Source organism: Narcine bancroftii, chromosome 5 (genome assembly GCF_036971445.1).
Source record: "Narcine bancroftii isolate sNarBan1 chromosome 5, sNarBan1.hap1, whole genome shotgun sequence".
NCBI lineage: Eukaryota > Metazoa > Chordata > Chondrichthyes > Torpediniformes > Narcinidae > Narcine > Narcine bancroftii.
The window spans coordinates 59,339,647-59,365,922 of record NC_091473.1 but is presented as its reverse complement, the minus strand read 5'-3'; the positions used below and the strand labels follow the sequence as shown (position 1 = coordinate 59,365,922).

Sequence of the window (26,276 nt, the reverse complement as noted above, 5' to 3'; positions counted from 1 at the left end):
AACATGATAATGTTCACTTTATTTCCAATGCCTGAAATGAACTCTCACAGTGCACTTTTCTTGAATCATAAAGCAAACCATTGATACATTTACACAAAGCAATGAATAACATAGTCAGCTTTATTGGCTCAGTTTTAATTTGCAATGCTTGAGGGAACTCTACACTTTATGAATTTGTATTTATCCTGAAAAAGCATCAGAAATGTTCATAAATGCTATTTAGTTATGGAGATGGCCTTGATAAACTAAAAGCTCAAATTATATATACAAATGTATACAAAATGCTGTCCAACTAGATTTTAATTGATGGGCTGAAATTACCCAGTTCAGTTTCATTAAAGTTATTGATGCAAAAGGTGCAAAATATGCTTGAGATGCAAGAATTTCTATTCAGTCAAGAAGTGTGAATTTAGAATTAATTACGAGTCACAGTAGTTGGCCAATCACCTTGTAAAAAAAAATGGGGAGATTATTGCCTGGCATACCCTTTGAATATTCTGAAGAAATTAATTTGATGTTAGCACAGATGTTGATCGTTCCAAGATTTTCTATCATTTGTCTGTTTTGATTGAATACATTGAACATGATTGCTTTATTTCATATCTAGCTGCCAGTTGTTACTGTCTGCTTGTTGTTTGCTTGGAGGACTGCAGTCACTAGTCGTTAAAATGTGTCTCTGAAATCAACCTAAACATTATGTGTTTTAAACATGTACAAAGTTTTCCAATGACATCTTGATGATCAATGATACCTAATGAATAGAGGATTCTGTCTATTTTCAAAGCAGCAACACACTTATTTTAATATGTTGACTAAAATAGTAAATCGTCATGACTGTGGAAATTTAGTAACACTGACAACTTTTCTTTGTAAGGTATGGTGTTAGTAAGACCAGTAACATTTGTAGTTAACAGAGGGAAGCTGAATTGGAAGACATGAGATTTCCAGTGCTATCCAATAATACGATGGGCTTACAACCTATTGTAGACTCATCCCATTAACTTGTACACTTTGTGATGACATTCTTCAAAATTTGAGAGAGGATTTTTTTACCCTGCAAAACCATGCCCTTTTATAGACTGACCAAGGTTGGAAGGCTTCCCAAAGAGAGAAAAAAATATATCCTTGTAAGTAGTACTGGTTTTGTTATGGACAAGAGTATCTTTTTTTTCCATCTGGCACAAACCAATTTTCTTTTGGGTTGCGGATTGAGTAGTTCAAAACCAATACAATTTCAATGTAAAATGAAACAACAGTAGTTTCTGGTCCATTAACTACTTGGACTTTGCTTTCCCTGGTCAGGAAGATTAAACCTGTTAAAAGGGCCAAAAAAATATTTTAAACCAGATCTTTAATCTATTTCAAACTTTTTCCAATGTTCAGTTACAAGATTAAGGGTAAGTAAAAATGGGTACAATCCCATCAAAATTATTAAAGTGATGCTTCAAAGAATCTAAGTTCTAGGTTTGGCAAGGATAACAATGAGGTTTTTCCCCACCTTTGCATGAATGTAGAATACTGCTGGGTCATTGGAGCAGTCATACAGTTCTTATTCCTAAATCTGTAATCTAGATTGTCAATATTTAAGAGTAGGTTAGATTTGGCCCTTGTGGCTAAGGGGATCAGGGGCTATGGGGAGAAGGCAGGAACCGGGTACTTATCAGCTATGATCATAATGAATGATGGTGTTGGCTTGAAGGGCCAAATGGCCTACTCCTGCACCTATTTTCTATATTTCTATGTAAACAGTATTGATAATTGCTGCCTGATCACAATGGGACCTCTTACTTGAAGACCTTTTGTGAAAATATGGCTGAGAGATAAGTAGAAACAACAGCTAAAGGAGTTTATTCCAATTACTCCAGGTTGCAAATAAAATACCACAATCTTAAATATTTTATAGAATGTAGACAAAATGAATGTTAAGGACTTTGATTTTGATTTTGATTGAGTTAAACAAAGTTGTAGGAAAGCTTTTGATTCAGTCATGAGGAGATGAGGAGTTTTTAGAGATTTTATAGAAATTGCTTTAAATCTTTATATAAATTATTTTGTTTATTGAAAGTATGGGGGGGGGGGAGGCAGGGGAAAACTACTCCCATTCCTATTATGAGAGGAGTTAAACAGGGTGATTCACTCTCTTCTACTTAATAGAATAGTGTAATAGATGCTTCATTATATACATTGGAGAGGGCTGGGAGTGGTTTTAACATCAAAGAGTTTAATAGTTTGTGAGCTGCTCTTGCATTTGCTGGTAATGTTGCAGCTTTTTTTAAAGTTTCTTTTAAAGGTTTAAGATGTAATCTCAAGATTGTGGAGAGATTCTTCCTAAATAGAGGACTACAAATGAATGGCTTTTTTTGTCTGATAAGAATAAAATGTTCACCTGTAACAAGGTTAATCAATGGAAAATCAATCAGATGGATTTGGATTCGATAGTTCCAGGTTCTTGTGAAAAGTACTTAAGGGCTATGATTGATCTCTGGACTGAGAGTTTTAGTGAAGGTCCTAGAGATAAATTAGCCAGGTGGTCAAGAAACTGATAAGACGAGACTCAAACCTATGGTTTTGGAATATCCTTTTTTTTTCTTCCATACTGATATTAAACAAGATATAACAAAGCATCTTAACATCTATGGATGAGATCATTAGAAACATTTTTTAAAAAGGTTTTACATTTACCAGTATGAACAATGGTTTGTTGAGTTTAATGACTTCAGATGGACGTCTAAGATATCCAAATGTGGTTATTCATCTCCCCATCACAAACATTAAAATGTTGGAGGGTTTTTAATGGGCTGCAGGGATAGTTCAAGAGACCAGGATTCAGAGATATAGGGATCTAAAGTGTCTAAAGAACTATAGAGGTAGGAATTTCCAGTTCCCTTTTGATATTGTTCATAATGGCAGTGTGAATGAGAATGGTAGATGAGGGGAGAACACTGTTCCCTATGGGCTAGCCTGTCTATGCGGGGATTGATGTTGCTTATCTTAGGAATGATTCCAGCTCTGATGAATGAATTAAGGGATTTAATTCTTTTTTCGAAGCCAACTCCATTAATGTTAAGAATTAACATATCCTGTAAAATGCAGATCAGCTTCAGTATGACCATTCTATGGACAAATTGTTGCAGTGATTAGTCACTAAAGAAAGACTGGGGCATGTTTCAGGTCACTGTCCTGCTGTAACGTGGCCCCACATCGACTATCGGATTGTAGAACATCTCTGAGACGCAGCAATGTAGTGCAGTTTTGTTCTATGTTCAAGGAAACATTATTTGCTCTCAATGATGGTGTATGCTGGATTCCAGATAACATTTTAAAAAGAGGTTTAGTCACAGCCATCATTAACATCATTGTGAGATTTGAAAACAATGATGGATCTTAGAAAAATAATGGATCTTTTGAAAAATATGTCCATCCTCAAGGACTTCTGTTGAGTCATTGAGATTGTAACATCTGGATTTGTTCTTGCAACTTGGGGTAAATAGTTCCTGGAAAACAACGCTGAACTGACATTTCATGGGTTCTGGAGATTGAAATCTTTCTCTACACTTGTTGAGAGGTGAGCTTCATCTGGAATGGTTTGTAAATTGAAAAATTGTGATCTTTAAAATTGGATTTATCTGGCATTCTTTCCTTGCAATGCAGTGTGAGGATTTTATTATTTATATTGTTTTAAATATGTAAAAAAAGTTTTTTTCTCTTGTGTTTTCACCTCAACACAACAGATGATGTTATCAGGGGTATCGCAAAAGTGTGATTAACATTTGTGGGTGAATTTTTGCTGGGTTTTCCATTTCTATTCAACTAAAAACAAAATGTCCTAACCCTTTTATCACATGGTATGGTGGCTCATTTACTCTGTTGATGACCTAGAAAAAAGTGAAAATAGGTAACAAGATTTTTCCTTAACGCACCATAGCAGCCAAATGCCTTGCCATCTAACTCACAATGAACACAAATGAATGAGCAATATTAAAGTAGCATGACTTCAAGGGAGTAACTATTTATAAATAATACTGCTTTTATAATGTGCTTATATACTTCAGAAGATTTTCTATGAAACTACAAGACTGCCCTGAAGCCACAATTAATGGGCCTGACAATACAAAAATTCTGATGAGTAAGGCAAATTATATTAACAACTATTTCATGTTTCCAGAAATATGGAAGGAATAAGGCTATGCCCATAACAAATGAGCACATATTATTGACAGCCTCTTGCTGAAGGATTCTGGAAAAGAGTCCATTTAATATATTGCTCAATCTTTGCAACTTCATTAATTATTTGTTTCCTTTAAGTTCAGCTTTGAGTGTATCTATTAAATTACCACAGGCACTGATAGAGAACTGGACCAGATTTTCAACTTATGGATTGTATTATTATAGCTTTTGTGAGGAAGTCACTATTTTTCTTGCTGCACATGAAAATTTGATAAAAATATTACATAATTTCTACAACATGTAAACTTGGGGTACCAATTAAATTCTTCAAAAAAAAAACAAGACAGATTGGGTGATTTAGATTTGCACTTTGGCCACAGTCAGCATGTTATGCTGCTATGGACTCTGAAAGGTTCACGTACCACACATAGAGCACTATTATTCAGATATAACACGACAATGGACTTTGTACTTTAGAAGAATCTATTACACTTGGCTTAAAAGGTTTAGACATTCAAACCAAGGTACATTGCTGACAGGCACTAATATTCCACAACAGTATAACACCACAACCTTGAAAACGGATTATACAAACCACCTCTGTCCAAATTTGGTTTCAACATGTAGCAGATGGCCAGTGACAAGGGACCTGCATTAATTCTGTCATTGGTGTGTTCATAAGTATCGGCAGTTTGTTTGGCAGTGATTTTAAGGCATTTAAGCTCTTAGTTTGCATCACCAATTGTATTAAATCTCAGGTGTCCATTTATTCTCCCATCAGATTATGACACATCTCTTTTTGAACATTGTTGCTTCGTTACAGCCCTATAGAATATTACAGGTTTTTTTTTTAATAAGATCTATGGTAAAGAAAATCCCTGCATACACAGTGTGGTTACAGATGCCATCTTGTCCTGTGAACCAACAATCACATTCCAGGCACTACGTTCGGCTTCTTTTCTTGTCATTGAATAAATTTTTCAGCATATATACCTGCAGACAGGACACGATAAGCATCACAGACAGGTTCACCATTGACCAGAAGTTCACACGATCATAATTGCCTTCCTGGAGGTTTCGATCACGTGCCTCATAAGCTCGGAGCAGACCCTGAATTTGGTTGCTTTTACTAAGCCTTCCTTTCACGCTGTTTATGGTTTCCTTAAATAAAGACCAAAAGAAAAATTCAAGATTGAAGTTTAAATTTATTATCAAGTGATTGAACATATAGAACTAATTTCTCCGGAACACTAAGTATACGCACCCACACACACATACACAGAGCATAGCACACGCTACATAAAGATATAATTTAAAATAACTATAAACAAATATATTGGGATAATTTACTCAGTTGTAGGATACAGATTCGAGGAGGAAGCTGAGTATCACTATAAAAGTGAGGGATTGTGTAATGGAGTGGTCATCGAGGGAGCAGTCAGGCTTTGGCTCAACAGGCTTCTATGAAAACAGGTAAGAGGTAAGGGATAGTAGGGCCACCCTTTTCAAGGAACTAAAAGGATTCAGCAGGTAGGCACAGGTAAGGGCAGATTTTAGATATTATATAGTTTGTCCTCTTGTCATAAACAGTGGGAACGGCAGCCAAGGCAGGGGAATGCTCCTTTTGCAGAGTGTGGGTCATCAGGGAAGCTAGTAGTATGCCTGACGACTTCATCTGTGAGAAGTGCATCCAGCTGCAGCTACTGACATGCCGAGTTAAGGAGTTGAAGCTGGAGTTGAATGAACTTGGGGGGGGGGGGGCAGAGGGTGTGATAGACAAGAGTTACAGGGACACCTAGAAGGCAGGGTGACAGTCAGGAGAGGGGAAGTGAATAGGTAGGCAGTGCAGGGGCCATTTCCCTCAATACAAGTATACTATTTTAGATACTGTTGTGGGGGAGACTTACCAGGAACAAGCCATGGTGATCAGATCTCTGGCACAGAGTCTGGTCCTGTGGCTAAGAAGGGAAGGGAGAAGAGACAAACTGAAAAGAGATTCTGTGGAAGAGATCAAATATCCTAGATGGTATGTTGCCTTCCTGGTGTCAGGGTCCAAGATATCTCAGATCGAGTTCATGGCAATCTCTGAAGGCAGATGTCATGGTCTACATAGGGACCAATAACATGGGTAGGAAAGGAGAGGAGGTCCTGCAAAGAGAGTTCATGGAATTAGGCAATAGGGTGAAGAACAGGACCTCCAAGGTTGTTATTTCAGGATTGCTACCCGTGCCACGTGCTAGTGAATTAGAAATAGGAGGATAATGCAGCTTAAAATGTGGCTAAATCATGCAGGAGGGAGCACTTCAGATTTCTGGATCACTGGGCTCTCTTTAGGAAAGGTGGGACCTGTTCTGATGGGACGGTTTGCATCTGAACTGGAGGGGTTTAATATCCTTGTGGGAAGGTTTGCTAGTGCTGCTCTGGTGGTTTGAAACTAGATTTGCAGGGGGATGTGAACCAGAGCAGATAGAGAAGTGGAAAAGGGTAAAGATGATGTGAAAATTGCATGCATCGTTAGAAGTCAACAGGTTGTAGGTGGTGGAAATTTTCTAAAGTGCATCTATTTCAATGCAAGGAATATTGTAGGAAAGGCAGATGAGCTTAGAGTGTGGATTGGCATGTGGAATTATGACATTGTGGCTATTAGTGAGACTTGATTGCAGGAGGGGCAGGACCGGCAGCTCAATGTTCTGTTGCTTTAGACATGATAGAACAGGGGGATGAAAGGGGAGGAGTGGCATTGCTCATCAGGGAAAATATCATAGCTATGCTCAGGCAAAACAGTCAAGTGAGGATAGGGTCAGGGCCTCAGGTTGAGATTTTCAATTGGAGAAAGTCTAATTCTGAGGAAATGTAGAAAGGATCGAGAATGCGTGGATTATGAAACGTTGTTTTCAGGCAAGGATGTGCAAGATGGAAGACCTTCAAAGGTGACATTTTGAGAGTACAGAGTTTGTATGCTCCTGTCAGGATTAAAGGCTAGGATAGCAGGCAGAGGGAACTTTGGTTTTCAAGAGATATTGGGGATCTGGTTTGAAAGAAGAGAGAGGTGTATAGCAAGTATAGGCAATATGGAGCAAATGAGGTACTTGAGGAGTATAAAAAATGCAAGAAAAACCTCAATAAAGAAATCAGGATGGCTGAAAAAAAAGACATGAGGTTGCTTTGACAGACAATGCGAAGGAAAATCCTAAGGGTTTCTACAGGCATATTAAGAGCAAAAGGATAGTGAGGGACAACATTGATCTCCTTGAAGATCAGAGTGATTGGCTTTGTATGGAGCCAAAAGAGATGGGGAAAGATCTTAAATGTTTTTTTTTAAACAATCAGTATTCACCGAGGAAACAGGCACAGAATGGTGGGAAGTAAGTGTGACAGATTATATTTTTTTAAAAATACTGTATATAGATACATTTTATAGGAGATAAATTGTGGCAGGTTTTTTAGTGTAGGTCACATACAAAACACTTCAAAACAGATCTCATTTAAAATGCCAGAGCTCTGCTCAAGCCTGACAATCCAGGCTCCAAGTGCCTTTTCAAAAACTTTGAAGGATGCCGACAAGGACTTCACAAGTAGGTTTTCATTGGACATGCTGTGGAGCAATGAATTACTGTTTTGGAAAGCAACAAGTGAAGAACTTAGAAGGTTAGGTCCAGAGTTGCAGTCTGACTGAGTGCAGTTGGCTGTTCTAAGAGGGTCATGTGTTTTTTTCTGAATGAGAGAGAGAGAGAGAGAGAGAGAGAGAGAGAGAGAGAGAGAGAGTGTTCAGTTCTACAATTCAGCAGCAGCAGCTGGAACTGGAACATAACAAGGTGGCATGCTTGTGGAAAAACCCCATTTGGAAGATGGGTTGAGACTTCTTAGCCTGGTCAAAGCCCTTGTGGTCCATACAAGAGGGGAGGAGTGGCTGCATAATGTTTCACTTGAAATAAGGGAAACAAAAAGGAACTCTTTGGTGACCTGAAAGAAAGAGGTTATCATCTCGAAAACCCTGATGGGGCAAGTTTCTTCAGCAAGACACTGAAGTGGCTGATCAAAATGAATCAATTGCGGATGTCCAAAGAGCAACAAATCTCTCTCTGAAAACCGACAAGAACCTTTTTGAGTGGTAACCATTTACCTTTCCAGCACCAAAGCCTGATGAAATTCATAAATATTAAATTCTGTGCACAGTGTAAGAATTGCCTGCACCAGTGAACTTGGAGGAGTGAGAAGTGAGATTGAACTGTGAATCAAATAACTTTTCTGAACTTATATACACATTACATACATGTGCACTTAGTATTAGAAGGGGGTTAAGTTAAAGTTTGATTCTGTTTTCATGTTTAAAGATAATTAAAAGCAACGTGTTTAAGAAACCATTTGTCTTGGTGAATATCTATTGCTGCTGGGTTTTGGGGTGCTCTGGGCTCATAACATTAGGAAAACAAGCAGTGAGGTCATGGAAGTTATACAGATTAAAGAGGAGAAAGTACGTGCTGTCTGAAAGGAAATAAAGGTGGATAAATCCACAGGGCCTGACAATATATTTCCTCAGATCTTAAGGGAAGCTAGTGTAGAAATTGTAGGGGCTATGGCAGAAATATTTAAAATGTCCTTAGCCGCAGATGTGGGGTTGGAGGATAGTTCACATTGTTTAAAAAAGGCTCCAAAATTAACCCTGGAAATTATAGGCTGGTGAGGGAGATATCAATTATAGGTAAATTGTTCAAAGGTGTCCAAAGAGATCAGGTATACAATTATTTGGATAGGCAGAAACTGATAAGGGATAGTCAACATGGCTGTGTGCGTGGAAGGCCATGTTTAATCAATCTTGTAGAGTTTTTCAAAGAGGTCACCAGGAAAGTTGATGCAAGGCTGTGGATATTGTCTACATGGACTTCAGTAAAGCATTTGACTAGGTCCCACATGGGAGGTTACTCAAGAAGGTTCAGACACCAGGTATTCATGGTGAAGTAGTGAACTAGATTCGACAATGGTTCGGTGGGAAAAACCAGGGAGTAGTGGTGGATGACTGCTTCTCAGACTGGAGGCCTGTGACTAGTGGTGTTCTTCAGAGATCAGTGCTGGGAGCATTATTGTTTGTCATCTATAACAATGATATGGATGACAATGTGCTAAGTTTGCAGATAACACAGATTGGAGTGTTGTGAACAGCCAGGAAGGTTTACAAAGCTTGCAGAGGGATCTGGACCAGCTGGAAAAATGGGCTAAAAAAATGGCAGATAGAATTTAATGCAGAGAAGTGTGAGGTGTTGTATTTTGGAAGGACAAACCAAGAAAGGACATACACAATAAATGGCAGGGCATTGAATAGTGTGGTAGAACAGAGAGATCTGGGCATACAGGTACAGAATTCCCTGAAAGTGGCGCCACAGGTGGGTAGGGCTGTAAAGTGAACTTTTGGCATATAGGAGATGGGATGTTTTGGTAAAATTGTAGAAGACATTGGAGATGCTAAATTAGGAGTATTATGTGTAGTTTTGGTCACCTAGCTACAGAAAAAATATCAATAAGATAGAAAGAGTACAGAGATTTACCGGGGGGGGGGTGTCGCCTGGACTTTAGGAACCGAGTTACAGTGAAAGGTTAAACTGATTAGGACTTTATTCTCAGAAGTGTAGGAGAATGAGGGGATATTTAATAGAGGTATTAAAAATTATGAAAGATGTAGACAGCATAAATGTAGATAGGCATTTTCCTGAGGGTAGGTGAGATACAAAACAAAGGACATGGTTTAAGAGTAAAAGGGGAAAAGTTTTGGGGGAACTTCACACAGGGAGTGGTGGGAGTGTGGAACGAATTGCCAGCTGAAATGGTAAATGTGGGATCAATTTTAACATTTAAAAAGAATTTTGCCAAGTACATGGATGGGAGAAGTATGGAAGGTTATGGACTGGGTGCAGGTTAGTGAAACTAGGCAAAAAAAAAAGGGTACTGAATAATTCATTGAGCCTATTTTTATGATCCTCTGGGAGGGTAGGGGTGGCAGAGTGTTATTCTGGCTAAGTTTGAAATTCAAATTTCACAGGATGACTGAGCGCATGCATGCATACACGCAGCACAGCACAGAGTAATAACATATATAGAAATAAATCATTTTTAGGATATGGATCAGTTGCAGCTATGGTCATAGAAATGGAAGCGTTTAATCCAGCTAAATGTCAGATGCTGCACTTTGGGAGGGTAAATATAAGGGGAACATACACAGTTAATAGTGGGGCTCTTGCAACCATTGATATGCAGAGTTCTGAGGGTGGGGGATTTAGGTCCAATGCTCTTTGAAAGTAGTCTTGAAAATAGATGGTAAGAAATGCATGGCATCTTTGTGCAGGGTATGGAGTCCACAAGTAGGCAAGAATAGCTGCTGCTACATAAAACCTTGGTTAGGCCGCATTTGGAGTACACTGTGCTATTCTGGTTGTCTCATTTGGAAAGGGTACAGAAAAGATTTACCAGGATGTTCTCTGGATTAGAGTGTATGAGTAGAGGGGGAGCGATTGGAATAAATAGGGTTATTTTCTCTGGAGCATTGCAGGGGAGGCCTGATAAGAGGATTACAAAATTGTGAGAGGGATTGAGTCAGACTCTTGTTCTCAGTGTAAACTTTTCACATACTGGATGGCAAAAATTGAAAGTGAGAGGTGAGGGTGGGGGGGGGGGGTGGGGGAAGGTGGAGTTTAAAGGAGATGTTTGGGGGCAGCCAGTTTTATAAATAGAGATTGGTATAGCCTGGAACAGGCTATCAAGCGTAGTGGTGGAAGCAGATACAATAACAGCTTTTAAGAAGCTTCTCGAGTGGCTCATGAATTTGGGTGACACTGTTAACATAGTGGTTAGAGCAAAGTTATTTTAGAGGCAGCAATCTAGGTTCAAATCCGCTATTGTCTGGAAGGAGTTTGCACATTCTTTGCATGTCCAAGTAGGATTCCTCTAACATTCCAAAGATGTGCACATAGGATAATTGGTTACATGGGTATATTTGGGCAGTGTTGGTTTGTGCACCTGTTACTGTGCTGTATCTCTCTAAATGAAAAAAAATATATGCAGGCAATGGTGGAATAAGGATTTAAACAAGAAAGTCCACAGCCACTGGGATCCAGTGCAATACGCAGATATGGTGGAGAAACTCAGCAGGTCACGCAGCGCCCATAAGGGCCTATCTCATTGGCCTGGAGACTAGGTGGCGACCTGGTGGCGACTCAAGTCTCCTCAATGTCTCCTGGAGACTAGCCGGGTCTCCGGGGAGTTGCAGGAAATTCAAACATGGTCGATTTTTTTGGAGACTTTTTCCAGTCTCCAGCAGGTCTCCGTCAGTTACGGCGATGTCGCGGATACTAATTTTGTTCACGACTGGGAGACGTTTCAGCGACCTGCTGGAGACCAAGGAGACTGAGGAGACGTTGCAGAGACATTGGTTGTCACCTTGTCTGGAGACGTCACGGATGTTGCCCTGGCGTCGCCTTGGTGAGAGCGCAAGCCATTTTTTGGTCTCCTGAGTCGCGGTAACGTTTCCGCCAATGAGATACCAGTGATAGGAACCAAAAGATAACCAGTATATTGGGTCTGAGCCCCTCGTCAAGGTATATCTATGGATGCTGCATGAACTGCTGGGTTTCTCCAGCACATTTGTGTATTGCGGTGGGATATGGATCATCTGTAAGCAGTGAAGTTTTAGTTTAACTTGGGAAGCATTTTGGGGAAGATGGCGTAGGGAGCGGACGTGCATTCCCGGTCTCCCCCAGGCAGTTATATAAATACCCGTTTTAAGAATATTTCTTTTTTGTTAAAAGTCTTTGCTTTGTTTATCAATTGTTTTTAGTTTAAAATGGCAACAAAGATTAAGGAAAATAGAGTTCAAATACAGAACAAAACTACACTCTCCGACTTTGGAAGAAACTTGGCCTACTTGCCCAGAAAGAACCACGGAGTCAAGGCTGGAATTTTCTTAAGAACGGAGCTCATTAATTGGACTGTCGGATAAGCTGGCCTTGGACACCCCTCTGAAAGATGGTGATGAATATTGATTTGAAATGTTTTATGAAGATAAATTGCAGTAATTGGCATTGGTTGCCCGTGAGTTTTAAAAATCCAGATAACATTAAAGTTTATTAGTGATTTTTTTTGGATGGAATATCGGAAGGATGAATTTATTATCTATAAATACAGAACAAGATTACATTCTTTGACTTTGGAAGAAATTTGACCTATTTGCCCAGACAGAGCCGGAGTTGGTGCTGGAATTTTCTCAAGAACAGAACTTATTAAAGTTGATTTCGGACTCCTTTTTGAAAGATGGCGACGAATGTTGATTTGAAATATTTGAAATATTTTCTGAAGATAAACATATATATGGAACTCCTTGACTTGCAATAAGGTTTATCAGTGATTTTTTTTTGGATGGAATATTGGAAGAGTGAATTTATTATCTGTGAGTATGCATACATTGCAAACAGATTTTAATAGTTTTGAAAAGGTTTTTTTAAACTAAACAACAAGATCAGTTTAATATTGAGAAAATTGGAAAAAACGGAAACTTTATTATTAAATTTGGAAATTCAGTAGAAAGAAACTATGAACAAGATTGATGATTTATAAAATTAAAGTCGAAGGAGCAATGTCCAAGAAGAGTTAAAAATTTTGAATAAGTTTTTCTTGAAAATAAACAATAATTTCAACTTAACATTGAGAAGATTGACAAAGTGGAAAATTTGGTATTAAATTGGGAAACACAGAAGAAAGAACTTATGAATAACATTGATGCTTTAGAAGATCAAGACCGAAGGAATTATGTTCAAGAAAATTTTAAAAGATTTGAAAAAAACTTTTTTTTGAAAGTAAGCTACAAATTCAACTTGAGACTGAGAAGAATGGAAGATTTGGTGTTGAACTGGGATGTTCAGAGGTGTTTTAATTCAGTGGATGAAATTCAGGAAGACTTGAAAAAAAAATTAAAAAAAAACTTTTATTGATTGTAAACAATGTTTAACTCAGAGTTGGGAGGGTGGAAAGGGTGCAAAATTTAATATCAAGTTTGGATTTTCAAAAAAAAAGAGTTTATGAATAAGATTGGTTAAATTGATGGACCGGGGTTTTATGGATATAAGAAATGATGATTTTTCGGTTTATACGTGTATTTTGTCTGCCTGGGGGGGGGGGGGGGAGGGAGTGGTACTTCTGCTCCCGAAAGTCATACGCCACTTGTGGTTTATACCACACCCATTTGGGTTTTTGGGAATTAACCACCACAAGGTGGTTTCCTAAGGGGTTAGGGGAGGTGGAGGGGGGGTGAAAATTTGAAAATTATTTAGTATATATTATGTAATATTATACTAAGTCAATTTGAAATGAATGTATGGAGATACTATAAATAAATTTAAAAAAAAACCAAACTTGGGAAGCATTTTCAGTGTGGACACATGGGCCACACGAACTGCTCCTGTGTTGCACTGTTCCATCATCCAACTAAGTGAACCACAGCTGGCTGATTACCTCCTTCAATAATAAAGATAACCAAAAATGAATTAGTCGTGGGGGACTTGATGCACCACATAATCCATATGAAATATGGATTATATGAAATAGATAGAATGAGAGACTTGGAATATTTGCATAATTCCACTGACATCTGAAAGAAAAAGCTCCCAAGAATCTAAAAACCCAAAATAAACCAATTCTCCAGTTCTTTTCATTACTTTATGTCTAATATGCACTCTTTGGCTTTATACAATTTCCCCTCAGATTCTCATCACCAGCTGTAGTGGAAAACATATATTTAATTGTGTTATTATTGAGCTCAGCCACACTGAAGCGATTGAGAAGTAGCTCCAAGGGTTGAACAGGATTAACAGGAAGGATGGCTAAAAGTTAAAAATCTAAGGTGACAGAGGGTATTTAAACAAAGTATCTAAACTGACATTCTACCTCACCTTTAGTTTCCTGTTTTCCCATACTACAGTATTCCCAGAATAAGGCCTGAAAGCAGAACAGCAGAACCAAATTCTACAACATTCAGTTAAGAATTTTCATAGATATATGCAAACACAGTGCTTGAATTTAAAAATATGCTGCTTAGACATAATAGATCCTCTTAGTGTTATACACAATGATTAATAAATTAATAAATTCAACCTATCTTTAGCAAACATGCAGGGTTAGAATATCCGAGATGCAGTTTTCTATTGTTACAGGTTTAACATTTAAGTACACAGGGATCTCGCATTGCATGGATTCTATTCAGTATCTTTTGACGTACTTAGTGTCAAGGTAACAAAGTGCTGCCATTTCCTTTATCTCTTTAAATGTTCATAAATAGGATTAACGTAGCCCTGCAGGATATTCAAGCAAAATCAATGCAAAAACTCATTATAAATTTGTTATTTTATTCAAAATATGTTTAAATATAGAGAAAGTGATTTGTAGAATAGAGATTACATTGAGGGTAAATTATATCAATGTTGCTCTGTTTACCACGAGGATTTAGGATTGAAATCCATCAGAAAAATGTTATTGTTATTGAAGAGAAAAGCAAAAATTGAACATTGCACTCTTTTTGATTTTTCATATTTAAGCTGTGCTCTGCTTTAAATGAAAATACAGGTGTGGAATGGGTATGGAGACAAGAGAGATTGCTGTTTCCTTCCATTTCAGCCTTTAATATTGAGGACAACTTATTTCCACTATAATTATAGGGTGGTAAGGTGGAGTTGCCAATATCGGATTGGCAAACTCTTCTACAGATGAGGCAAGGGGTTCCTGATGGGTAGTTTGGGAGATGCACGTTCCTTCCACTGGGCTTACACGTGACTATTGTGTACTCCCAAAGCACAGACTCAAGATTTCATCCCAAATCCTCTTTCTCTACTTTCCGTGTCCGTGGACTAGAGAATTCCCAGGAATCAGTGAGGACATTGTAGCTAATCTTCATTAGCCAGGAACTGACAGCAAATCCCTGGAACAGGTTTAATTTCCATAATAGTTCTTAAATATTACATTGGTTTAGCTGTGCATGTCATCGTTCAGCAGACTCACAAGAAGTGGAACAGAAATTCACCGACTGTTAAATAGTTAGTTGTTTTTTTTGCTTGGCCCTCCCACCCCCACATTCTCAAATCCATTTGTCATTACGTTTCACACAAGAGATTTCTAACAGAGTAAAAGTCACAGGCAAGTCAACACCTACTAGAATATCTTCCAGTTTCATATCAAGCAATTCCCCTCCTGGCAGAAAATCATTCCACTTGGTTGAGTCACCCTCAGGTTCCATGTTATCAAGAATAAGTTCAAAGAACACGATCTTCTCTGATATAGAACTAAATGAGTTGTCGAAACAAAACATGTAGTCTCCATTCTCAGTTTCGATGCTAAAAATAAAGAAATTATTTTAAAAGAGAAAATTTGCTCACTGAATATGACAATAGCAAATGAATGCAGATGGTGAAAGAGGAAGTAGCTGAATGGAACACTATTTTGACATTTTTAATAATTCATAAAATAGGCCATGAATGTCACAAAGCACTGCTTTACAAACTACCAGTAATCATTACAAAAAAAATGGAAGAGATCAGTCCCATCAGAAAGCAGTGAAATCTTAAAAATATGACAGTTGAAATCATGGACATTTCTCATTATTTTATTGCTCCATTTAGGTCACAGATTTTGTTTCTGAAAGCCATCTGTCTTTAATCCTCAGAATATAAAAATTAATGTGAGCACAATTCCAAAGTACACATTTTACAGAATCACTGATCCCTGTAATAAGTGCCTTAGAGTCAAAAGTTGAACTAAGAATTTTGTTTATAAACATTAAAGGATGTTACATGTTACAGGTCAAATTAATTTTCTGCTGCTCAAACTAACTCGCTAAAGCTCTTTTGAAAGTTAATTGCATTCCTTTCAGTGATCTTGTCTCGCATTCTCATGAGGTCTGCCCAAACTCAGCCTAGCTTTGGTTCTTTCTTAGTTCACATCCCCGCGTCACTTTCCTAGCCAATCCCTTAGGATTGAAGATAATTTGCTTGGTGCTAACAAGGCCAATGTGCAAACCCCAGACTGTTTCACAGATTGGGCAAGTGATGGTAGACAGGATAGGTAGGATGGTGGTTTATGAGGCACTGCATTTCTTTTGGTGTGCCCTACCAAGAGTTGTACCTGTCATCCTCAACATTAAACTGGTAATCACTCATGTCAAAGAGTCTGTTCCCTGTTTGTGAGAGCAAAGCAGCATTCATGTCAGTTACTGTTAGGGATCCTAACATTGCAGGCCTGGAAGAGGAGCAGCAGTAGGTAGTTACTGGACACAGCAATGTAAGAGAGAAAAAAAAATGGAACTGCCGCCAGAGCTGCTATAACAGCTGCTGCTGGAGTGGACCCAGGAAAGCAGAGACACCACACTGCTCTGAAGAGTTCAACTGCCTGTTTCTAATGCTGGTGGCTCCATACAGACATTTAAAGGCTCATTAATGGAGCTGACAGTACTTTAAAATTAAAATTCTGCAACCATGGGTCTGTACCAAAGATGGTGGCACCTGGACTTGGCAATAGACCCTTTTGAGAAGGACAAGCAAAGGAGATGATCAGGGGACCTGCACGGGCTGCAGGAGACTGGCTCATGGGAATGAAGTACCGGAGCCAGGATTCGAAAGGGTGCTGAGGAGACGACTATGGACTTTAGGAGAACCAAGTATAACCACCTCTACTACACATTAATAACTCTGAGAGAGTAGAGAGCACTAAATTCCTCGAAGTGCCCTATCCTAGAAACACCACATCTCCTCACTCATCAGGTAGGCGCAACAGCAACTGCACCTACTGAGAAGACTGAGGTGGGCAAGGATATCAGCCACAATCCTGTCAACTTTTTACAGCAGCTCTATCGAGAATGTCCTGGTCAGCTGCATAACAGTGTGGAAACGTTGCTGCAGAGCTTTGGATCAGGTCAATCCACAGGATTGTAAGAGTAGCAAAGAGGATCACTGAAGTCTCCCTCTCCCCCATCAACATGATCTACTGGGATCATTGTTTGAAGAGGGCTCACAAAATTGTTGAGGACCACTATCATCCTGCACACAGCATCTTTCAGCTGCTCCCAATGGGAAAGAGATACAGGAGTATCAAAGCCAGAACTACCAGACTGAGAAACAGCTTCTTCGCACGGGCACTGAGGCTGCTGAATGACTGAATGAACTCCTCTGAGACTCTACTGTTTATGCAACAAATATATTTTTTAATATATGCCTATGTATCTTTAGTCTGTATGTGTATAATGTCTGTATGTGTGTTTGCATGTTTTTGCACAGAGGACTGGATAATGCTGTTTCGTCGATTTGTACTTGTACAATTGCACGATAATAAACTTGAACTTGACTTGTGAAAGGGCTCCTAAAGGACCTTGGATGCTGAAGACTTCCTGATCATGTCAGAGGTTTGGATCTGGTTGCTGATTGATCGAACAAGAGTTATTATGGCTGCAGGAGCACTGGAGGCGTATCCACGGACATACAGCGTCTCTGAAGGGACTCCCTTTTGCTTCTCTTGTGCTGCAAGGCATATGAGGCAACACTAATGGTGACTCTTTGCCTACCTTATGTAACAATAAAGGAATCTTGAATCCCTTGAACTTTATAAAGCTGAGTAAACCTTACCCATACATGGTTTCTTTTGTGGGGTAGCCACTGCACATATAGACCCACAAATCTAGTGTTAAAGGGGTCCAACATAACTGGAGACCAGAATTTGTTGCATGGGATTCAATAGTTGGATGCTGGTGAGCACATAAGCCTTTGACTATTATCTCCCTCCTCTCATTTCACCCATCCATCCACTCTGATGTCATGCATTTTGCCTGCACACTCTGTAAATAAGACTCCAGTAAACCCATATTAATTGCATAAATTTAGCCTGGGATCTTGCTTGTTAAATTGTTATTTTAAACTGTTCCAAACATTGGGTGGGTTTTATCATAATGTAAAAATATCAAATGTACAAAACAAACATTCACTTAATCTTAGACTGTAGCGGCCATGTAGTGGGCCGAGCGGGCGCACAGCGCGGCAATGCAAACTGTTGCCGGCACGGTTCTGCAAGCGTGCAGAACCCTAATGCGGATGTCTGCCTATTCACCTAATGGACCGCACGCAAGGGATGCTGAGTGCCGAGGAATGGCATGTTGAGCTGATAAGTCTCTTGCCGGAAGGCGCGGGACTCTTATAAGGATAAATTTAAACCTTCCGGTCCCGTGGATCGGCAGCAATCTCATAGTGACGTCCCACCTTGTCCCTTGGAGCCCAGGACATACAGTATATAAAAGAAGCCTGTAAACCCTGAATAAATCAGTCTTGAGTTGACTACTCTGGCGTGTGTTTGTATTTCTGTAGTAGCTTTACTGTAGTAGCTGCTACAATTGGTGACCCCGACTGCAAGATTCGGCCAAAGTCTGAGTCTACAATCATAATGGACCCAGCTCCAGCAGCTAACACAGTTGGACTTCACTTGCCTCCTTTCTGGACCCATCAACCTCGGGTTTGGCTTATTCAGGCTGAAACCCAGTTTCATCTTCGGGGCATAACGGCGGAAGACACAAAGTTCTGCCATGCCGTAGGTGCGTTGGACGTTGCTACTGCATCTCGAGTAAGCAAATTTATTGCTAATCCCCTGGTGGAAAACCAGTACACCAGGTTTTGCCAGTTTCTTCTGGATACACTGGAATTGAGAAGGCATGAGCGCGGCCTGGGGCTTTTGAACATGGAAGGCCTGGGTGACAGGAATCCATCGGACCTAATGAATGAGATGCTGGCATTGCCAGATGGTCATTCTCATTGCCTGCTTTTTGAAACCCTATTCCTATAAAAGCTGTCAGCTCGTGTCGCCATACCATTGCTAACGTGGATTTCTGCCGTCCCCATGACATAGCACAGGAGGCTGACAGGCTCTATTGCACTCCTACACAAGAGTTTGCTCAAATACAGCTTGTTTTGGCAGCAGATACATCTCCCGCACCCTACGAGCCTCCTGTATCTGCAGTCCAATCAAAGGAGGAAAGTGTCGATGTATGTCGAGAGTGGTGGACCATTCCACGCGTTGGCCAGAGGCCATCCTGTTGCCATCCAGTGACACTGAAACCTGTGCTTGGGCGTTCATTGTCAATTGGATTGCTAGATTTGGTGTCTCAACGCACATAACTTCAGACTGTGGAGCACAATTCACCTCTGCATTATGGTCTGCCTTTGCGTGCTTTTGTGGCTCAGATCTGCACCACACTACGGCATACCATCCACAGCCCATCGGCCTTGTGGAACGTTTCCACCGGCAACTAAAGTCCACACTTAAGGGCCGACTCACAGGTCCCAAATGGGTCAATGAGTTGCCATGGGTTCTACTGGGAGTTCGTATGGTCCCAAATGAAGATTTGTCTGCATCATCGGCAGAGATGGTTTATGGCATGGTACTTACAGTTCCAATCTACTAGAATCCCCAAGGTCCTGGAGAGGTCCCAAAGAACAGGAATGTGGGTTGGATGTGTATCCGAAACTGGGGTTGCGGACACTAGGGATCAATACCACGCATAGGTTTGTAGCTAGAGATAGAATCCCGAGAGCTTCAAACATGCGTGCTGAGACCAAAGAAATGATCATGGAGCGGTTAATGTCTTTGTCAAAGACCTTGAGGTTTCCTGCATTTTAAAATAATCAGCAGTGTCTTTTCTTTGGCTTGGCGGATGAAGATTTATGGAGGGGGTAAAAAGTCCACGTCAGCTGCAGGCTCGTTTGTGGCTGACAAGTCCGATGCGGGACAGGCAGACACGGTTGCAGCGGTTGCAGGGGAAAATTGGTTGGTTGGGGTTGGGTGTTGGGTTTTTCCTCCTTTGCCTTTTGTCAGTGAACCTTCCTTATGAACAACAACAAGAGCTTGGTGTAATGACCCCTTTTGATGTACAAACTCCATTTGTACCCACATCCTGAGCATTAAGAGAGGTTCCAAATGCCATGTTCAGAAATTTATAGCCCACTTTGCACCTCTATTGTGTCCCAGAAGACAAAATGTATTTCATATAAAAATAATGAGTTTTCAAAAAAGTTCAAACTGAATTTTAAGATAAAACATCTGAATATCTCCCAGGAAGATTGATTTCACAATGTTTGTCTCTCACCTGTGCACACCATCAGATTTTCTTTGATCAAAATATAAAATGTTTCCATTTGGAGATGAAATGTAGAAATTCACATCTAATCCAGCTCCATCGATCACCTAGAGAGCAATGAAGATTTTTAAAAAAAGAATCAATGGATTCACTTAATTAGAATATTAGATCGACTTATTTCTCTTTGATATTTTCATAACTGGTTAAAATGACAAAATCCTACTGAAAGGAAGAACAGTGATCGACTGGCAGATCAGTAATATGCCATTCCATTCAGGCAAGTGTAATTGTAATCAGTAGGTTTCAACATATCTTGTTACACCCAGTTTCAGTCCTGCTGAATCATTTCCTCAAAACCCTGACCATGGAATTTCCTGTGGCTGAATGGGTTTGTACCAGATGCTCAGGTTTCATCCAAAATCCACAACAGGTGGTGATACATCAATTCACTATGGTAAGATTACCCCTTTGAGGAGATAAGAGGCAAAAGAATCAAAAGGGAATTGAACAGGCACATGAAAGAGAACATGTTGCAAGTTTAGGGAAATAAGAAGAGGAGGAATGGACTGATGGAATTTCTTTGGTAAGATAGCTCCATCTGTGTTGTAGTGTTACATCTGTTAATCCCCTTACTTCTACAAATGCAAAGTTGCTCTTTCCATTATCCTTGAATGTGCCCTCATCACAGCCAATTTGAAACTAAACCAAAAAAAAAGGGTACTCTACATCAAGTTCTCCCAATGTCGTGAGAAAAGGTCAACTGAAATCAGGTAAATTTTAGCTGAAATCCTGTTCACCATCATTAGTCTGCACCACTCCCAATCAGAACAAGGTGTCAGCAATCTTGCTTCATGCAAGAAATAAAAAATACAAAATAACAAAAATCAGAAAATGCTGTAAGTACTCATCAGGAGAGGCCACATCTGTGGGACAAGAATGTTTCAGGTTCAAGAACTTCCCAAATGAAATGTTTTCAAACTGAAATATCAACTCTTATCAACACTGATGCAGCTCAACTTGCTGTGTATTTACAGTATATTGTTTTTACTGTACAAGCACCCAGTCTGTCCTCCAAGTAATCAGAAAATATACAGTAAAAACAACACATCTTCTGGTATTTATCAAACATAATTCAGCATGAAATGCATTTGTTAATTTGGATGCAAAGAAAAGTCTCAAACAGCAGTTTTCATATTCATACGAGATACAAATAGATCATTCAACCTCCTTTCATCTATTCCAACACTGAATAAAGTGTATCTGTGAAGCAACTCCACAAATCCATCTTTTCCACATGGATGTATATACCCCAAGGTTAACTAAAATTTATCAATTTCACGTAGATAGTTAATTTAGAATGAATTGTGAAAGTTTCCCAAATTTCTTCCAACCATGAGCAGAGGGCATAGGTTTAAGGTTAAAGACAAAGGGCTTTGAGGAAATTGGAGGAAGAATTCTGATCACCAAGAGAGTGGTTGTAATCTGGAACTCACTGCCCAAGGAGGAGCAGGAGGTTGTACTTGCAGTGAAATGGAATTCACGTTCTGTATGTAGATTAGACGGCCGACCCCTCCTCTCCCCCGTCAGTCCCGATATAAACACCGTTGTCCTGCCTTACCTCAGAATTACCTGAAGACCTCTGTAAATACTGGTCATTAGTCATAAGCTAATAGAAGTGTGCTTGTGCTCCACACAAGTCTCCGAGTACTATTGATCACGTTACAGTACTATCACAATGTTTCCAAAGTATTTGAATAAGCACAAATTGTCACAGCATCAAAGGCTGTGGGTAAGTGTTTGAAAATATGTTTAATATAGCAGAACTTAATCAAAAGGCCTATTTTGAGTCCATGACTGATCAGCTGTTTATCTGAAATGATCGTATGCAGCAGTGCAAGGCAAAAAAAGGAGACAAAATAAGACAACTCCTGCAATTGAATTGGAAAATGCTGCCAGGAAGGAATGTTTTGGGAGAGAAGGAAGGGTAGACCTGGGAGTCACAGCATTTGCTAAGCATAATCCAATGACTGTGTAGGATGGAGGAGTGGAAGATGAGTAACACATTTAATGTGGCTGAAGGCTTGTGATGGATGATCAGAATCAGAATTTACTGTCATGAACAAGTCACAAATTTTGGTGTTTTGTGGCAGCATCACTGTGCAAACATTCATATTATGAACAATCTTACAACACTAATAAAAATCAAAATAATAGTGCATGAAAAGTAAGGCAGTGTCCTTGGTTCATTCATCATTCAGGAATCTGATGGCAGTGGAGAAGAAGTTGTCCCTGTGCCCTTATCTTTAGCTCCTGTACCTCCTTCCTGATAGTAGCTGAGTGAAGAGGGCATGGCCAGGGTGGTAGGGGTCATTGACGATTGAGGCTGCTTTTATAAGACTCTGCCTCATGTAGATGTCCTCAATGAAGTGAAGTCTAGTGCCTGTGATGTCGCACACTGAGTTAACAACCCTGAGAATTGGCACCTCTGTACCAGATAGTGATGCCACCAGCCAGAATGCTCTCCACGGTACACCTGTAGAAGTTTTTGAGAGACTTCGGAGACGTACCGAATTTCCTCAAGTACCTCACACAGTACAGCCGCTGGTGGGCCTTCTTCGTGATTGCGTCAACATGGGGGCTCCTTGAAGATGTTGACACCCACGAATTTGAAGTTCTTGACAAGAGTGACCCAGAAAAAGGAATAAAAGAGTCAGGAATGAACCACGTAAAGAAGAAAAAGAAGTGGAAATGGGTAGCAAAATTAATGACATTTCCAAGTGATGTAGCAAAAAATAGAAAGCCAAGTGTCCTGGAAAGCAAAGGAGTTGAGGGATGGAGGCTACAGATGAGAATACAAATGGAGATTCACGGTCGTCTCACAGGGTTGGCTAAAACAGGTGTGAGCATAAACCTGTCGATCAATACCCAATACTATTCAGTCCATATAAATAAAATGTGTTCTGCCAACTGTCATAGGGGGCGGGTCAAAGAGAGAAGGAGAAATGTCCCAATCACCACACAGCCAGTGAGAACAACAAGAGGGATGTCCTCATGCTTGTCTGGATCCCGTGCTTGGCATCCCAGTTATTTAGCATTGATAGTGACACCTTCACAGCATGGTCATTATGGTACCGGAAAAACACCATCTCTCGAAGCAAACATGCCCGTGGCCAACCTGATACTCTATCTCCAAGGTGGCATCTTTCTTCATAGTTTGGTAGAAGCACTCCTTCCGTCCCGCCGGCAGCGTGAACGTGAAATCGCTGTCAAAGGACTGAGAGAAACCGAACGACACTCTCGCCAGCCCGCAGACACAAAGGGACAGCCACCACATCGCCATCGGTGAGAGGCGGGGAAGAAAGTGCTGGCGAGGGAGGGGGAGGAGGGATGAAACGGTTGAAATAAAAGACCAGAAGAAGGAAGAAAACTTGCCCCGCCGGACGCACGCGCTTCAGAACGCGTCGCGCCCGTCCACGTGGCCCAATCGCAGGGCGGATTGAGCCGCGCTGCTCATACGTCACTCCATCCGCTCTCCCAGCATTCGAGTGCGCGCAGCGACGGATGCCCATTGGACGACGTGGCCTCTGTCTCGTGGAGATCCACAAGTCCACGATCTCCCAATGACTCCCTCCCATGCTGCTGTCCCCACCGAGCATCTTCTGCCTTTGCCTCCCCCGTCTTTTGTTCGGACGTCTGCCAGCATTTTCTCATACTTTGATGAAGGGCTCAATTCCGAAACGTCGGTGATGCATCTTTTCCTTCGCTACATAAAAGATACTGTGATGCGCCATCAATTAGGATCTTTAGACTGCAGGCATGTAACGGCACAATCACGGAACTTTGCTGCTGGACGGGTGTAGGAATTTTGAGTCAATTCCTGGACTGCGATCTATCCTTCCGGATCCCAACAACTGTTTGGAGGAGGCCTGCAGTGTAAAGCATACCGGAAAACATAAATGACAGTCATCCACGCTAATGTACATCCACCCACCGGGACTGTTGCACTCAAGTACTAAAAAGGCGCCCAATGTGAAGGGTAGTTATTAAGTTATTTTTTTCTAATTTTTTTCTGACATTGCAGTTTAAAATACAAATAACTCCAAAAGACTGATAGGCTTTTATTAGCAATAGAATGGAAGCACGTCCATACTGGTCAACTGTCCTGAACTGGGGGGAGCCTGTGGGACAGCCACCTTTATTCAGGAATCTGGGAGGAGCCACAGGTACGGTTAGCCAAAGAGGTGTGTCTAGTCAGCTAAATATACGTGCAGGGTTTACCACACACACTGTTTGACCTGCTGAGTTTCTCCAGCATTTTATTTAAACTTCAACCACGATGTCTAGATTTTTCTGATTTACTTTACTGACAACATCTCCCCCTACATCACATCCGTCTCCAACTCTTGTTGTCAAAGGAGAGCTGCTAAAATATTAAATACCCATTTTGTCAGGTCACACTTTCTTCTCCACCTTCAGTTGGGGGAAGATACAAGTGCCTGAGAACGGGTATTAAGTTGTCACCTTTATCGTTTATACCATGCTCTCATGGTAAAGACGAGATAGCGTTTCTCCAGGACCTCGGAGCGTATTTACATAAATATAAGTTAGAATAGGTTAAACACATTGAAATATTAAAATATTAAGCCGTATACAGCAAAAGTCCATTATCCACCTATGTCCTGGGAATTCAGCAGGCTTGGGGGGAAAAACTGTTGCTCAATCTGGGCCCCTATCTTGAGATTGAAGGACAGCCTCTTTACTACTATTATCAAGCATTCTGGATTGGTAAAATACAATGCCCTTGCACCGTGTTTCACAACTAGAGTTTTGTCTCTATTCCCCATGCAATGTTTTTGTACATTTTCCATTTATCTCTCTGTTTGACCACAGTAGCAGTGCAATATATACAAGTTCTGGAGAAACTCAGCATTTCACACAGCATCCACACGAAATAAAAGGCAGTCAACTTCTCGGGCCCGAACCCTTCTCTGAGAATATGGTGAGCTTTTCTTGCATTTTTATGTATTGGACTGGACCCCAGCTTTTTGTTTACCTTCGGTTTTTTTTAACCACAGTTATACCCCTCTTTACACCTATTTATTCGTAATTATGCAATACCTGCCGCATGAATTGGGTTACCTGCATACCTATGCACGCAAACCCAAGCTCTGTTAACACGACAATAAAACAATTCAATTCAGAAACGCAAAAACTGCATCTGTTGGCATCTTGAGTAAACAATAAGAAGCTGGAGGAACTCAGAGGTAGATGCTTGTCTGATCCTCCAGCTTTCCGCTGTTCGCTGAACAATTGACATCAATGAAGAAGAAATACGTCTCACTGCATCCTGAAAGCACAGAAAACTCAGCGGGCGACGTAACAATGGACGACGTTGCTGAGTGGGGTGGTCCCGTGTCCTGTTTGTTGCGTCACCGCCCCCTGCCGTCCCGTGACGATGTGAGAGGCGCTGAGCTGGGAAGCCGTCCGCGCATGCACGCAGGCGGGCCTCGAGGGAGGGGGCGTGGTTAAGGGTTTGAATACTAATGAAGTTCCAACTCGACAGCGCGAGTCGGTGGATGGGGTTCACGTGCGTCGCGAAAGCCGACGCGGCCTGGTGGCTCCCGGCGGCGACCGACTGCTGAGCCTCCATGGAGCCCAGTGACCGGACGAAGGACGATTAAAGAGCGCAGTCGGGGAGGCGGGCGGAGCAAAGGCCAGGAGGATGTCAATTACTGTGAAAAGATGAACCAGCGGCACGTTTTGTTTGTATGTCTAATGATCTCGGGGATATGCTGGTGAGTGTGACCCTCGCTCGGTCCCGTCGCCCTCTCCCTCCCATCTCCATCTTGCCCACTCACCCCCCCCCCCCGGCAACCGGAGGCTCGGCTTCCAGTGAGGCCTGGCCTTTCAGTTCAGGTCGCAGTTTCCTTTACGGCACAAGGTGAAAATTTCATAACGTGACTTGTGC

The 26,276-nt window shown here is 40.8% G+C and overlaps 2 protein-coding genes across 14 annotated transcripts in view; one reads left to right on the top strand and one right to left on the bottom strand.

The window, feature by feature from the left end:
* Positions 1 to 25,709, bottom strand: tmed5 (transmembrane p24 trafficking protein 5). 2 transcript variants are annotated; one of them, XM_069937523.1, is made up of 6 exons: positions 25,427 to 25,709; positions 23,484 to 24,234; positions 20,318 to 20,415; positions 15,353 to 15,533; positions 14,100 to 14,145; positions 5,213 to 5,328 (listed from the first exon to the last, which is right to left on the bottom strand). In XM_069937523.1, the coding sequence occupies exons 2-6, from the start codon at positions 23,646 to 23,648 to the stop codon at positions 5,297 to 5,299; spliced, it is 522 nt and encodes a 173-aa protein (XP_069793624.1). In that variant the 5' UTR covers positions 23,649 to 24,234; positions 25,427 to 25,709; the 3' UTR covers positions 5,213 to 5,296. The 2 variants fall into 2 exon arrangements, with proteins under 2 accessions (XP_069793623.1, XP_069793624.1); XM_069937522.1 differs by lacking the exon at positions 14,100 to 14,145 and having other exon boundaries at positions 1 to 5,328; positions 25,427 to 25,702.
* Positions 25,710 to 25,752: 43 nt separating this feature from the next.
* The window catches only part of suco (SUN domain containing ossification factor), a 131,102-nt gene continuing 130,578 nt past the window's right edge, over positions 25,753 to 26,276 (top strand). For 11 of the 12 annotated variants that reach the window (XR_011357546.1, XR_011357547.1, XR_011357544.1 and 8 more), the window contains exon 1: positions 25,753 to 26,103. Coding sequence is in view for 8 of the 12 variants with exons in the window: in XM_069937514.1 (XP_069793615.1) it covers positions 26,051 to 26,103 (53 nt within the window). In the remaining 4 variants the exon portion in view is untranslated. The remainder of the gene's footprint in view (positions 26,104 to 26,276) is intronic. The other variant, XM_069937521.1, reaches the window with a different exon arrangement.